This window comes from Sinocyclocheilus grahami, unplaced genomic scaffold, assembly GCF_001515645.1.
Source record: "Sinocyclocheilus grahami isolate Dianchi unplaced genomic scaffold, SAMN03320097.WGS_v1.1 scaffold224.1, whole genome shotgun sequence".
Taxonomy (NCBI): Eukaryota; Metazoa; Chordata; class Actinopteri; order Cypriniformes; family Cyprinidae; genus Sinocyclocheilus; species Sinocyclocheilus grahami.
In genome coordinates this window covers 1,132,329-1,148,851 of record NW_015505403.1, presented here as the reverse complement: position 1 = coordinate 1,148,851, position 16,523 = coordinate 1,132,329, and the positions used below count along the sequence as shown (strand labels likewise).

General features: G+C 38.7%; 1 protein-coding gene across 1 annotated transcript in view; it reads right to left on the bottom strand.

The window, feature by feature from the left end:
- Positions 1-6,819: 6,819 nt before the first annotated feature.
- LOC107596910 (hepatocyte nuclear factor 6-like) overlaps positions 6,820-16,523 on the bottom strand; it is a 13,133-nt gene continuing 3,429 nt past the window's right edge. Inside the window, exon 2 of the mRNA XM_016287762.1 lies at positions 6,820-7,183. Within this exon, the coding sequence (XP_016143248.1) occupies positions 6,879-7,183 (305 nt within the window). The 3' untranslated portion in view covers positions 6,820-6,878. The remainder of the gene's footprint in view (positions 7,184-16,523) is intronic.

The window sequence follows — 16,523 nt, the reverse complement described above, 5'->3', positions numbered from 1 at the left end:
AAACAAGGACAGGTGTTTTCTCCTTAAAGGTGCAATAGGTGATTGTCTTCAGAAACATTTTTTGTTATGCTGGTTGAAAGTCTCTTCACGCACCCAGTTCGCGCAGACAGGATACGTCATCAGCGCGTTCACGCACGCTGTGCAGACAGAGCGAGAATGACAGACAAACATCAACAATCCGATCTTCCTTCCTGGTATTGTAGTATTTTTAAAGTTTTCTCACAGGTGAATGACACATGATGTAGCCCAGCGGTTCCCAATTCCAGTCCTCGACCTGCATATTTTGCATGTCTCGCTTAGTTAACACACCCGATTCAGATAACCAGCTCGTTAGAAGAGAGCTACGTGCATGAACTGTGTTCCGATCGATATGATCCCTACACAGTGTTCATTGCTTCCTACTCCCTGAGTGGGGGAAATCTGTTTAAAGTTTACTTCACTTCGAAGTACAACTGGAATTGGGAACCGCTGATGTAGCCTATTGTAGTAATGTTGTATATGTGTTCAGGGGCGTGGCTTTGGACGGCGATTTCAGGGAGGGTGGTACGTTCGCTTTCAGTGATATCAGGCTAAAGTTAGCATTTTCCAAGATCTCCTACTGCACCTTTAATATTTCCTGCACTAGGTCTTAACATTGAACTTAAATTTATGAAAGGGAAATCCTTACACTTGTCAAATATAGTCAGCCAGGCATCTCAACAGCTTCAGAAACACACACTGATTGTTGTTTTTTTTGGAATGTCTTTACCCTTGGATCAATCTTTGGCTTGGGTAGATGTGCTCTAAGAAGAGTTTGTGCATGAGCTTTTTACTTTGCAAACACTCCTCCCTATATATAGTTTTTCAGTATTAAATAATCTGAACTAATTTGCTACACTACAATTCCCTGCTTAAAAAAACACTTCAACCAGCTCAAGATGGTTTGCTGGTTTTAGCTTGGTTAGCTTATCATTTAGTTGGTCTCTCAGCCTGCCAAGTGCCCAAAGCATTTATAAAAAACAAAACAACCCAGATTTGCTAATCCCACTGAAGTGAAGGCTAGTTTAATACAGTTTACTTGGCAGGTAACATTTCAAGTGTTTTAATCTATAATTGGTACAGGTATTCTTGAACATCATCCTAGTGACTGAAGTGGATTTTGAGGAACTGGAAAAAAGCCTGAACCAACCACATCGATTAAGGTTGAGGTAAAGGCTTTTCTGTTCTTTGTATTTTTGCATAGTTCTCTCTGCAAAGACAACCAGTCTCAGCAGCTCTTTATTGACTGGTTTGTGGTTATTAGGAGCATTGTTAGCGCAAGTGTTAGCGCTGGTCTGCACTAGCTCTTTTCAATACACACTGCTGGACTTAAATCTTTTCAATTCAAGTCCAGCAGTGTGAGAGTAGTTAAAAGGATAGTTCACTCAAAAATGAAAATGCTGTCATTAATTACTCACTCTCATGTTGTTCCAAACCCGTAAGACCACCATTCATCTTCAACCACACAAATTAACATTTTTGATGGAATCTGAGAGCTCTCTGACCCTCCCATAGACAGCAAGGATCCTAACATGATCAAGGTCAAATAATCCATGTGACATCAGGGGTTCAACCGTAATTTTACGAAGATATGAAAATACTTTTTGTGCGCAAAAGAAAAAAAAACGACTTTATTCAACAATTCGTGAATAAATTCACATCACCCTGGTGCCATTTTGGAGAGTATCCACTGACTGTAAACAGCGTATGCTGTTCTGTGTCAGCTGCGTCATGTGGATTTTTGGGTGAACTAACCCTCTGAGACAAAATGTAGCTAGATTCTAAAGTGAACATTAGTTGTTAGCATCACTGTTGGCATTAAAGTGCTAAACTGTTACTACTTTTGTAAATTTTTGGTGGTTAAAATTTCTTGTGGGAGTTAAATCTCCTTGAAAGGCTTGAATGATTTTGATGCATTACTATGCAATGCTACTTTAAGATTATCAGGGAAGAGTGTTTGCAAAGTTAGCTAACGCTGCACACCATAAGCACCACAGCAAGCTAAATAGGGCAGCGGTCACCTACTTGCAACCAGTGAGAGCCTCTTTCCTTTCTCCTCTTCTCCTCCTCCTCTCAGCCTGTCTTCTCTCTACCATTTTTTCTCCTTGTTTTGAAACTGATTGTCTTCTACCATCACAAAGACACTTGGTTCTGATTGATTGACAGGTAACAGAAGAGGAAGAGCACAGTGTGATTGGGGGGTTGGATCTGCAGCTAGACCCGGAGAGAAACATGTACGTGATGCTGTTTTACAGTCAATGAGAGACCATTTCTGGTTGGAGGGGTCTGTTGCAAAAAAAACTGGCCAGTAGCATTCCAGTTTTGTGTGAAATGGTGTGCAACCCAAATCAAGAAACACGTCACATGTAAACAAATGCACACAAGATTACATTTCAGAAGAGCAGACGTGTGTACATAGGGGTCCATGACCAAGTTCAGTTGCCCAGGATACACGGTCCTGCCCCATTATAAAGAGTTATATACATAAAGAAATGCAGAGAGGGCTGCAACAATACATGCACACAACCAGTGAAAAACAACAGTGACAGAAAACTACAAAACAAAGACCCCTCCAACACTTTTACCACCCTTCCCACCCATGTCCAACTTCCCCCGGGGTCTATTTGTCCTAGTCGTTCCCACCAAAGTCCAGGTTGATCCAGCTTTACTCTATACAATATACAATAGTCATGCAGAAAAAAAGTGTCCCCAAATGGGAGGAGTTTGTTTTTTCATTATTATTTTTTAATTTATGCTAGGAGCACTTAACACAATCGAGCTTTAAATAAAGAAAAAAAGAAATTAACATTTGAATAATGCTGAAACTAATTATTAGAAATTTGATGCATATATTGTAAATTCAGCGTATTTGTGATTTTTGCTCTTTTCTGTCATTTCAAATTTATTTATATATTTTTTTTGCTTTCTTCCACTCACAAATCCCTTTCCTTTCATGGTGTGTCTAAACATTCAAATGTCTTTCTTTTATAAAGAATTATGTACCGCCATCAATCATAATAATAATAATAGACAAGAAATTGGCAAATGAGTCAACCAAACAACAACACCAACAAAAACACAATTTAACAGTATAAAGCTTCAAGTCACAAGTTCAAAAACTAACTATTATTAGTCTTAGTAGTGTTAGTGTACTCATTGTAATTAGCATTAGTTACAAATTACATAAACTTTACACAAAACATTTGAGGTATTTCAGAATCAATTGTCAACACCTTCCTGCCAAATCCGTGTGGTTTCCAATGGGAGAAATAAATGAGGGAACTGGTTCAATGCGTCTCTTAAAATGGCATCTACTCCTGAATCACTTGCAACTATTTAAATCTTTGATAATCAAATTGTCAAAAAAAAGGGTTTTATTCTAAACTTGTTCTGGACTAAAATGGTTGCTGTAGAGCAGGGGTGGGCAAACTTGGCCCTTCCAGGCCAATTTCCTTCAGAGTTTAGCTCCAACCCTAACCAAACACACCTGAACCAGCTAATCATTGTCTTCAAGACTACTAGAAGGCTACAGGCAGATGAGTTTGATCAGGGTTGGATCAAATCTCTGCAGGAAAGTGGCCTGGAAGGGCCAAGTTTGCCCATCACTGCTGTAGAGCAGTGGTTCCCAACCCTGGTCCTGGAGGCACCCCAACACTGCATGTTTTGCATGTCTCCTTAATCAAACACACCTGATTCAGATCATCAGCTCATTAGTAAAGACTGCAAGACCTGAAATGTGGTGTACCAGAGAAAGGAGACATGCAAAATGTGCAGTGTTGGGATGCCTCCAGGACCAGGGTTGGGAACCACTGCTGTAGAGAATCAAATACTTCAGATTAAAGTCCTGTCTGGTATTTTAGAAGTTGATTTATCATATATCTTGATTTAAATTAGAAAGTGCTCCTGAAAATAGGCCATATGTAGATACAGTACTGTGGCATACTTAGTGAAATCAGGGTGCAAGTACACAATGCTAACATTTAAAGATATTTTGCAAATGTCCGCCAGTGCAAATAAAATAAACTGGCCTCACTCTGAAGACAATCTTAATGTGAAATAAACCTGGACTTATTTTAAAGGGCTCTTAGCCAAAATTACAGTTAAGTGATACTGGAAAAATAATAAAGTTGGCATTATAAAGTGCTTGAACGCCAGTTTATATCAAACTAACGTTAAAATCGCCCCCTGCTTCAATATCTGTATGCCTGCGTACTGTATAATTGCATGTTAGCATGAGTGTGCAAGGTGCCGTTCACACAGAACGCGTTCTTTCGTTTAAAGACGCGAGACGCCGCGCTTATGAATGGAAAATAGCGCACGATCCCAGGCGCGTTTTTAAAACCAGACACGGCGCCTTTAAATCGCAGCGATCCCGCGCGAGACACTGAAAATAGCGCGGGACGCGGCTGAACGGTGGAAACACCAATGTAGTGCATGTTTACATAGAAACACGATGAAAACCAGCGCAATGGACCTCAAAAACGCGTTCCGTGTGTAAAATGTTCATGTGTGTGTGCTGCTTTGTGTGTATATGTGTGTATTTCAGAGCAGTCCCACCCGTTGTTGAAGGAAAAAGGCACTCAACTCAATCTGCATAGCAGCCGCATCCCTCAGTGGAGTGCTATGCAGTCTGACTGCACTGTATGAGTGTGTATATATGACCTTTACGTGAAAATTCATTTGTATGTTTGTTTACATCTGTAACAGCTTTGGTTATGCTATTGGGCTTTTGGTGTTTGGTGTATATTCCTCCCTTTGGCAGCACAGGACTGGCAGGTCAAAAAATCTTTGGTATCAGTGGCTGTTTCACAAACCACCCAGCTCAGTGAGGTAGCCACACTGGTTCTCACTACAAACAAAAGGTCCCTTTTATCAGCTAATGTACATATTGATGACCGCTTAATGCTCATAATCAGGCCCACACGGAATCTATGTATAAAAGCCTGTGAAAAATTACTGAAGATTTCCACAGTCTGTCATTTACAAAATTCTGAACATCTGCTGCCCCTTGAACGTCCATTTATTAAATATTTTGGCTAATTTGATTATGCTTTCAGCTACACATTGCACCGTTTGAATTAATTTTGCTGATTTCTCTCCTCAAATTTTTGCAGATTCCATCTGGGCCTGCTTATAAATCAATGCTCAGAGCATCATTGCATTAACAATGCCCACTTTTATCTGTTCAGCAAGTCCTGCAACATTTCCAGAAATGCTACAGTTGCATTCAAAGACACTAAAAAAAGACTCCTCTTCGATTTTGAACATCTCCCCACGGAGGTAAGGTTGTGCCCTTGTTTCACACCCATTTGGCAGGGTTTTCCGAGGATTTTGGGAGAAATGTTTGGTTTGTTTACTCTTCAACAGAGCCAAGAGAGAGCGATATCTCTTTCACGGTCAGTGAAAGTTCCTTCCGTTATGACCTGTGGTAGTTCACATGCAATGTAGAGATGTCCATCTGCAGTCCTCCCAAGTTTGGTTTTTCTTTTAGAAAGTCCTTTTTTAATGAATTTTCCAAATGATCAACAAGATGCCTTACATATGCACAGATCACAAGTTTAATAAGAAATAGAAATATGTTGTACCAATTACCCGCTTTAATATTATGAAGAGAACGCAAGTGGGAGAGAGATCAAAAGAAAAATAGGGGTTTAAGGGTTAAAGAGGAGGAGAAACTTTTTTTGTGTGTGTTTTCTGTTTCTGTTGTGTTGCTGTAGAGATATTTCTACCTTTTCAGATGGTTTTATTATAGACTAGCTGTACTAAATGATTTAAAGCATTGATTATTTTCATATTTTTGTTTAAAAAAAGATTCTGATTCTTTTTAAAAGATGATTGTTGGTTGCTATGGCACATAATGCCAGTTAGGGAGCGGACTCTGGCTGAGAGTATGTGAACTTTTATATTATATTAAGGCAAACATTATTGGCACTAGATTTAATGTAACATTTTTAACTGTTTACCCCTTGTCCACTTTACAGGATAAACAAAATATTTGATTTGTCAGTAAGATTTCAGTTGCGTGTGGATGTATTTTGTAACAAATATTTCCATACGTGTTTAAAATGTGCCTTGTTGTGTTTGGCTGTACCTGTCTTGACATTTGGCCTATTGTGTACCTACACGGAATGAAAAATATTCTATTCATAGTTGAAATATCATAGGTCACAGTCTGTCGAGATCAGAAAGGGTGCACCGTTTGCTAAAAATGGTCCAGTATTTTGTCCCCAGACTTGAAGACAGTTGTCGACTGGTTTGCTTGTTGCAAAACACGTGTTAACCCCAAGTGCCATGAAACATCTCAGTCCAGCCCTCCATTTCCATCTGTGCAAAATAAACCGAATGGAGAGCCATGCTGGGCGAACGCGCGAGTCCTTGTTGTGGGAGCTTGTTCCATTTCACCTTCAGTAGAGTTCGACGTCCTTCGCTTTTCTGTCCGTATCGATTAGTCTCTCAATTCATTAGCTTAGCATATGATCTGAGAGCCTTAGTGAAACAACTGGCCATTAGGGAATTGTGCCGCCGTGGGCCCGAGAGTGATGATGCAGGTGGTGGCTTTCTTTGACAACCTTGCTTGAGTAACAAGCCTTCTGTGCTGTGAGCTGTGAAAGTGCTCGTTTGTCCTCAACTGCACAAACAGACCATTTCAGCGCACTTTTTTGTGGTTTATTTGAATATAATGTGGTGCTTTTCCATGTGGAGATGTTTGGCTTGATTTCATAACAGTCCCAAAGTAAAAGGTTGCATTTAACATGAAACATTGCCATTTTTGGCAGCAGTGGGATTGATTGGCACGCAACGGGTGACTGTGAGGTTGGACTGATCCAGTCTCAGCCGCCCAGGGGAAAAGGGATTTAGAATTAAGCCTTGGAAAAGGTGGTGGCGGAGGTGCCTGGCTGGCTGGGACTTGCTACATGGCCGTGATGGTGTTCCTCATGCCAGCGGTCAACGCAGCGGCGACGTGCGTTCATGAAGAAGTTGCTGACGGTACTGAGTTCCAGTCCCAGCTGCTGCGAGATGGTCAGCTGCATTTCCTTCGAGGGCCGCTTGTTCTCCTTGAAAATGGCGATGAGTGTGCGGCGCTGCAGGTCGGTGAAGACCAAACGCTGCTTCTTGGGTGCCATATTGCGTTCCTTGTGCTGCTCCTGTTCCTTACGTTTGCAAGCTGCGGGGATCAGGAGGATGAACAAGAAAGATCAGGAAAAGGGAAGTAGACAAAGAAAACGGAGAAGAAAAAAATTAATTAGCCTCGTGTTTGATCTACATATGAAATGCCCTATTTCAGAGCAAATTCCACAGATGAACGGCTTCGCAGGGAGTCGAAATGTTCAGACTCTCCTGTTTGGCTGTGGATTAATAGTGATTTAAGACAAATCCATTCTATCTCCCCGGAGGTCAAAAATCATCCCTTTAAAGAGAGCAGACAGAGCAGGCCAGCGGTGAGCACCTCAGCCTGGTCGTTGGAGACACTGCTGTTTGATTCAATATTAATGCAGTTTGGGCTCACAGTAGGAGAGTGAGTGACTGGTATACAAAAGTAGGGGTCTTTGTGTGTGAGAGAAAGAAAGAAAGAAAGAAAAGAGAGAGAAAAGAAAAAAGATAAATAAAAAAGGAAAGACGCAAGGGGGGTATTGACTCACCCTATTTTAGTGTGTATGTGTCTGTTTTTGGAGGTGGGTTCGTCCGCAGAGACTTCGGTCTGAACGCCCCTCCAGCAGGTCTGTAGTCTGAGACTTCAAACAGAGGCCACTGGAGGGCACAGACCTAAGAGAGGCAAAGTATTTTCGAACTGCCTTTAACTCACACCAAAACCTCCTTGTATATGTTTCTGTCCTGGCAATGCAGAGAGAGAGATTCTGGTTGCCAACTTGAGGGCAGTAAACACTGCGAGTGTTCTACCAAAGTGTTAGGAAATGGTTTGGTTCATTTACAGCTCACAAGCACAAATGATTTTATTATGTGCAAAGCAAATCAAATGACTTTTTTTTCCAGATTTTTTTTTATATATATTTATTTTTACACGATGTTTTATTATTGGTTTGTTTTCCAATGCACTCACAGACCTTTTGCTTCTCTCAGCGGTTTTTTTTTTTTTGTGAATGGATCATTCATTTCTTACCTCCTTCGCCTCAATAGCCTGTAAAAGCAGCAGCTCTTTGCGTCTTACTCGGATTTTATCTGACTGTGTGCGTTAGTGGAGTGACTGGAGCCAAACTGTGATGCCATGTATCTAATTACACTGAGCTGAGGCCCATTGATCACGTCACCTCTCGCAGTCAAATCTGTTTACTACAGGCGTCTAACTGCCTGGACCGCATCCATCATATTCAGATTCCATATCAGCCACTCTGCGTTTACACACACACACGGGCGCATTGTATTAAATGCATTGTACACTTGAAGTGTACCGTTTAAATGTTGACGGTACTTTAACGTGCTTATAATATTTGTTTTCACATAACATTACTCCTATCGCATAAAGGTGTCTCGGAGCGCGGAGTCTAAAGTCAATGATGAAGCTTTAAAGCCTTTTAAATTGTAACGAGTCGTCTGTGTTGCTCGACTGAAATAACTCCGCCTGAAAACGCAAACCTCAGCGTATCTGACGCAGACGAGCTGTCAGCTAGATTTACTTGAGGATTTAGTTTTTGAACGTCATTTGCTTCGTGTCAGTGGTTTTCAGCAGGCTACTCTTAACAGTACAGATTTTTTATATTTATATTCAAAAATCTAGGCTGTGTTTGGTGTTAAAATCTACCAGCAGGTGTCGCTGGCGCTATTCCCTGGTGTAAACGGTTTACAGGCGTAAGATTTTGTAATCAATATTGATCGATCGGTTGGGAAGGGGGCACTGATTACTGAACCAAGCTCGGCGTAGAAAAGGAGAAAATCGATAGCTGCAGACTTTAGAGCTACAGTGAGCAGAGTGGGACAGAAGCAGAAATATATTGTACAGAAAGAAATAAGGCAACGAGTGACAAAGAGTGAATTGAAACATTTGGATGGGATTTTTGACAGACTTTAAAAAATCCGAATTTTGACAGTTATTAGCACGTTTGATAAATTTCTCAAATTCTAAATAAAACCAGACTGACTGTAGGGTCTCTCTCTCTCTCTCTCTCTCTCTCAGTAGCCTATGATATGATCTATAAAGATTCCATATGATCTGTATGGAAGAACTGGCAGAATCTTGTTATGTTTATGATTATAGAACGTTATACAAACTTCATATTTACAGTTGTTATTTCAATTAAGCAAAACAAAATATTAAAGGATTTTCACCTGGCATCTCTTCTGTTGCAGGTACAGCAGTGGAGCGCAACGGTCGTTTCACAAAATGGGTGCATTTTCGTTTTGAAAAGGTTTCTTTTTATATACATTTCTTTAAGACTTTCAATTCTGTCATACAAAGAAATGCCTTAGGGTTTTATTAAATTGCGTTGTGCCTTCTCAAGTTCAACGTAAAAAATATGTTGCGATTTAGCTGTCTTTAAAAAACATTTGACGACAGGGTTGACAGTTTACAGTTCGTTTAGCCATTAGGCCTATTACTAGCCGTGTACTCAAGGTCACGACACTATATAAAGATCATTTCAATCTTATATTTCTTAGTATCTGTTTTTAAAATAATTAGGCTAGTAATTACTTGTACAATACCATGATAACAAAGTTGACTACTGACAAAAGTAAGACAAAGTGATAAAACGAGAAGACACTTGTTCATATGATGCGGAAAAGAATTTTAAAGAATGTGTGGAATTGTAGGCCCTAGATTAAAAAAAATTGATAATAGTGAGAATGAATTCGTAAAATAATTACGCTATGATTTTATTTTTTATTAATTTTATTTACTATTTATTTTTGCGTATGATAACAGGCTTGCTAAATTTAACAATACCTTTTCATCATAAAAGGGGGACCCCCTTTAAATGAAATGACTCTTAAGATATTCATTTACGCAAATATCTAAGATGATAAAAAAAAACCGACTCCGAAGTTTTCTACGACTGTTTCAAATGTTCTCTAACAGGGCAGTTTCTGACTTGCCTTGCTACACACCAGTGATAGCGGGGTAGGCCTGTGGTGTTCAATACCGCTCGATAAATCATTTAATCTAAAACACCAAAATGCATTTCATCTAATTATAGTTCCATGAAAATTGTTCTGGTAACGAGCCAGAAACTATGGTAGGCCTGCCTTGTACCAATGGGGCGCTGAGTCTAAATTCTAAGTAATACCAATTTAATAGCTCTGCGTGCTGTGCAGTGTGGGGAATGACAAATGAGTAGGCCTACACACTGCAGAATCTGAATAATGACTAAAAAACACAGCTACACGCGTCCAGAAAACCTCATTTATGTATGGCCTATGATAGTGTTAATTAGTCTCGATGTGGGACATTGGCCAACCGCAGATACGTCTTTAAATTACACCGTAGGCCTATTTACCGCAAATGTATGGCTAACGCTTATTTATTTTTAATAAATGAGGCTTAATCTATTCGACTATGTACAAGTGCGTTTTGTAATGTGAGCACTTGGATTTAAGCATTTCTTGTCTTTTATTTATCATTTGATTTATAAAATGCTTTTTTTTTTATTGTACGGCCCATGGGGATTATAATGTTCATTATGCTCATCAACTATGATTCGAACAAGTGTATATGAATTGTATGCAAATTCAGTCTATAGGCTTATTTGAATAACTGAAAAAAGTCAAATAACGAGACACTATTTGAACACTATTTGAAATATGAAAACAGAGTTATAAAATAACACCTTTATGCGTCAGTTTCTTCTTTTTTGCCATTTTTTTTTAATCTAGAATATTTTGTTAATTGGTAAGCTCTTCTTGTAAACAACATTGTGCTCAAGGCTCTCTCTAAACTACTCAACTAAATTTAGTGTAATGCAATAAGGAAAGATCAGTATGCTAATGTTCAGGTAATTTGAAATAACAACTCGGTTAGTCGGTTATAGTTATTGAAGCCAACACATTATCGCAAATCATTAGCCATGAACGTACGTCAGAATATTTGCGTTAACGAAGAGAATATTGAAGACATAAAAACAAGGAAAATGTAAACAACATTGATAAAATGTTATACACTTCATAAATATGTAGTTTAGTACTATAGTGAAGCGTATTGTGCAAGTATTTTCGGTGTGCGTGCGGATGATATTTTGGAGGAATCATTTTTTTTTGTTCTATTAATTTCTGTAGTTTAATATAAAACATTAATGACCGTAGGCCTGCTTATGTTGGTCGACATAACGTCAGATACCAAATTTAATGGAAAGCGTTCGATCAACGTTCTGTTGCTATGGTAAGTAACTTTTGTGGTGACTAGATATTGAAAGGTATAGCCTATAAACTTATGTAAAAAGACCAATAGACTTCTTGACCTTTGTTGCCTTAATTGTTGCACCCTGAGTGCAGTGTATAGTGTCTAAATCAGCAAATTATGTTCTACGTTTCAGACGGTTATCAGTCTTATATGTTCAAATCTTACAATATGAATCGTTGCCATATTATAAATTATTGATATTGCAGAATACAGTGTGTGTGAAGGATTCGATAAATGTACTAGCCATCAAAGGCAGTCATACATGTTTGAAGTATAGGAATACATTTTGCTTTATAGGCCCATGGCAGGTTCATGTCTTTGAGGGTTAAAGTTGGGTTCATCATCATGACTAATTGGAACTATAATAATGGTTCAGTCCAAGGGTTCTCGACTTCACAAAGTCTAAATAAATAAATAAATGGTGTCTCCTGTGAAAGCTGGAGGTGTATGTGCACTATCTTGGATTTCAAGTGGGAGGACTGAGGGAGTGCAAGGATCGATGACTGGCTGCGCTGCTCAGCCGACCAGTCTGCCTAGGATCGATGCATATAGTGCGGCTGAGCTGAAATTGGGAGCTTCCATAGAGGCCTATCCAGCGGTGGTTAAAAAGTCAGTGTGTCATGAAATTGCCCTTGTATGAATATGAATTGCTAATCTGTTAGAGGGTCTGGGTTGGGAAACACTACAGCTGATATGTGGGGTAAGTATGATGTGGGTGAAGCTTGTTGTCACTCTAGAACATTACTAATGAGGTTACACCTTTTTCCGCTTTTTTCCAGTGTCCTGACTAAACAAGCACATGACACTTAAAAGTCTCTCACCTTTAAAACAACCCACTGGTAGGCTAGCATTTCTTTAGGACTTATCATGGATTGATTTTATCTTTCTCTCTGATTTGATTTATTGGATGTCCGCTGGTTTTATCAGCGCGACTTGGTGCTAATCGTCTCAAAGGTCGATGTTTTGACAGGGGCCGATTCTGCTGAGTTAGCCATGAAGGCGGGTGGTGGGCGAGGTAAAGAGCCAAACCTGTAGGTTAACTACTGTACAAGTTAGTACTCAAAACATTTGTTTTAAGAACTAAGCATTTCTTACTCATCTCATTAATGTTGACAGGATCATAACACAGGACTGTTGTGGTGAGATCAATAATTGAATGGTCTAATAAAACTGTTGTTTAAGTTAAACATCCTCTCTATAGGCATATCGACACATTGGCATGTGTTTGGTTGTAAAGACAGCTTGACCTGCAGTTACAGTGAAGTGAGTTTAAGAGGTCTGAAGGGTTAAGGGACCAAACGCCCTCCACAAAGTCTTGAAAGAACATTAAAAACCTCTGAAAATACCACAGGATTGATCAATAGGTTTCATTTCTTTTGTGGACTCAAGCTGTCATTGAACATGCTCAACCTACACTCTACAGAAATAAATAAATAAAATAAATGTATAAAAAAAGATTCCAGTCAGAATTTCTTCTTTTGTACTGGTGATCTGATCTAGAGAACATATGTTGTAACATCAAAAACAATTTTTCCATCTCCGAAGAACCATACAGCAAAAATGGTTCTTGTAGGGGCTTTCTAGGAAGGTTGTCGTTTCTGGAATCTGAAGAATCATTATTACGATCTTTATTTGTAAGACTGTAACTTCAAGGAATATTTCAAAATGTTGACAAACTAAAACTCTCAATGATGCTGTACCACTAAACGATGTTGGGCTCTGGGTATCACAGCTGTTACAAGTTGGTCTGATTGACTAATTTGGCATGTTGTGGGCTCAATATGTGTGTAAATGGTGTAATGGCACACCAATAGAGTCGCTACATTGTTAAATGCCCCTTGATGCCTCAAGATGTGTGAGTAACCAGTCTCTCAGCCTCTGGAGGGAACATGTGGTTTTGAATCTAACCACACTGGTCAGCTTGAATGTTTTTTATGCACTAGGGTTAGGTTTTGTTGTTGTTATTGTTGTTGTTTTTGCCAATTAAAGGCTGTGCATCCATGCATGTAAAAATGCGCGCGCACACACACACACACATATACATAATTTATATATATATATATATAAATTGAGAAAATTATTTTTGGAATTGTTCTTATATATTTGCCATTATGATAGACAGTTGAAATGCATATTACATTGTCAAACTGTAAATGCAAATTAATTCAATAATTAAAATTATTTTGCACGAGAAAGATTTACAGGAGTTATAAAGGCATAAAGTAAAGTATATTTACTACATGCCCAAGTGCTTTGTGGCGTGACTCAATCGAGTTGGAGGCGTCGTTCTGTAATATCAGCTATGATACATTTTTTTTTTTTAAATAAAATTTAGTGGTGACGCCATGCAATTTAACCCTTTGATGCTCTCCTCCTAGGCGGTACGGTCTCTTAGCAATTTGATTTAAAGGTCACTCTCTCCTATTGATCCATTTTGGCGGGCGAGCTCAGAGATTGATCATGAAAATCTAAGCTCGCGGAGACAGTACTGCACGCATTATAGAGCAACCGTGTTAGATCTTATGGTGCCGTGTACATATGTTACTCAGTCCTCAATTATTTTAAAGAACAGGAGTAATGAGCTGGTTTAAGATATTACATAAGATAATGTATGTTGTCTGTAATAATGGCATTTACTGTTGCAAGTAAGGTTAAAACATCACGATGTAAAGATGAATAAACATGCCATATGTAGACATAAATCTAAATATAGATGCAATGGCACCTATGTCTCAAGCAAACTACATGCGCATATCCACGTTGTTTGCGAATAAGAAATTCTTATATTCGTATGCAGGCTATGTATTATATAGGCTACAAGTACGCCTAGATTAGAATGAATTTTGAACAGCGTTTAAGTAACAACAAAAAGTGTGATAAGGCGCTATTCCCTAAATTGACGCCAACGAAGCGAAGTAGCCTTGGCTTACAAGGTTACCATAGCAACAGTTCGCTGATCGAGCGCTTTGCCTTTGAAGTGCGTAGCCACAACAAAAGTAGCCACTGTCTTTATTTAGCACTTATTTTTTTAGATTTACTATTCACGCTGTTTAGATTCACACATAAACATCACAGTGTTTAGATTTAAGATTCACTTCTTTAAAATAGTAAAAAAAAAAAAAAATTGGGTCCATGCAAGATGAACCTCGACATAACATTGGATATGAAAAAAAAAAAACATTTAAAAGTCGACTCCCTGTAAGTCATTAAATAATGCGCATAAGGGAGAAACCCTATCTTTAAAATTAGAATAAGGCAGTAGGCCAAAGGGGGAGGGGACAAAAGTGAAGTTTCTCCCATTTGGTTCAACTCAAGCTATTGAAATAGCAAACCGAGCAATGGAAATCAATACAAATTCACTGCTTGTAATATAGACCCAAACTATGATGCGAGACTAGTCACATAGGGCATACATACTGTGGGTCTAAAGATGCAGACGTAGTCATGCAATTTGCTCCCCGTCTCCCCTGAAAATGCCTCGATTCGCTAATCCTAAATCAATTGCGTCCATCCTCGTGGGCTGGGAACTAGAGGCGAGACTGGAAGTCATTTTGATGAGGAGGAGGATGATGATGATGTTGAGTGAAAATCAAACACTCCACTTCAAAGTGTTAAAGTGTGTATATAGGCTATAACATCTAGTACCAATCCTAAATGGACTGATTGCACTCAATTTCATGCGAGAGACTAATTCTTATCTGTGTAGTTTAACAGAAATTGTGGTTTAAGAAAACACAGAAGGGCAAGAAGATGGGAAGAATTCCCATAAGGATGCTATGCAAGCAATTTAGAGAACAGGCCTTAAATTACATTTAGTTTAAATTTATATAAGAAAAGGGCAAATTTACCATCTCGTCGTGGTACATTGTGTTGTTTTATTGTGTTGCTTTTGTTCTCTCGCGCTCATGACTACAGGGGAGACTCAATATGATACACAGTCAAATCTGCATCCTTCCTGCTAAACAGTAGGTAAATCCAGAGTCCAATGATTAAAGTGTGTATATAGGCTATAACATCTAGTACCAACCCTAAATGGACTGATTGCACTCAATTTCATGCGAGAGACTAATTCTTATCTGTGTAGTTTAACAGAAATTGTGGTTTAAGAAAACACAGAAGGGGCAATGAGGTGGGAAGAATTCCCATAAGGATGCTATGCAAGCAATTTAGAGAACAGGCCTTAAATTACATTTAGTTTAAATTTATATAAGAAAAAGGCAAATTTACCATCTCGTCGTGGTACATTGCGTATATAAACACATTGTTTTATTGTGTTGCTTTTGTTCTCTCGCGCTCATGACTACAGGGGAGACTCAATATGATACACAGTCAAATCTGCATCCTTCCTGCTAAACAGTAGGTAAATCCAGAGTCCAATGGGAGAGAGTGCTGAGCCGGTATAACTGATAGATGTACTGGCAATCTTTATTGATCGCTTTATTGATTGGGCCAAATACATTTAGATGGAGTGTGGAATACAGCACAGATGCTGAGGCGAATTGTTTTTCATCATTAATGCAATCTTTAAACATTGCGCATTGCGCAGTATTTGAGGATTGCAATTTGTCTGTCATATTTACGCGTGACATGTCTGATTTGACATATATACGCAGCTTAATTTGTCGTTTTTATATTCTAAATATTATTATTATTAAATATTATTTGTGTTTGTTTTTAACTAGCATTACTGTCAAAAAAAGGACGCTTCAGCGGCCCAGAAGAACACTACCAAATGATCCCATAGACACAGGCATTTCACATTAGCCAAGCAGTGTCACTGTATTGATTTTTGTGACTGTGATGAATTTGGAATAGTAATTTGAATTTATTGATTGATGTAGTGAACGAGTATTCCCAGACTCTCTATGAAATACAACCCCCCAACTTCTACATGCGTGCAGTGCATAATGGCTCATTTAAATGCACTTGCTTTTGTTATTTGCATACCATAATTCCTCATTGAGCTAAATTTACTATAGATCCGAGACGTGCAAGGGCTTTTTTAAATAAAAGGTATTATTTTATTCAAAGAATGCCGGGGTTTGTCACATTACCGTTTTATCAATAGTTAATACACCTACACAATAGCACGTCAACTAAAAGCTACAATGTAAGACGTTTTAAAATAATTTATACCTGCGATATTTCTAAGATTTTA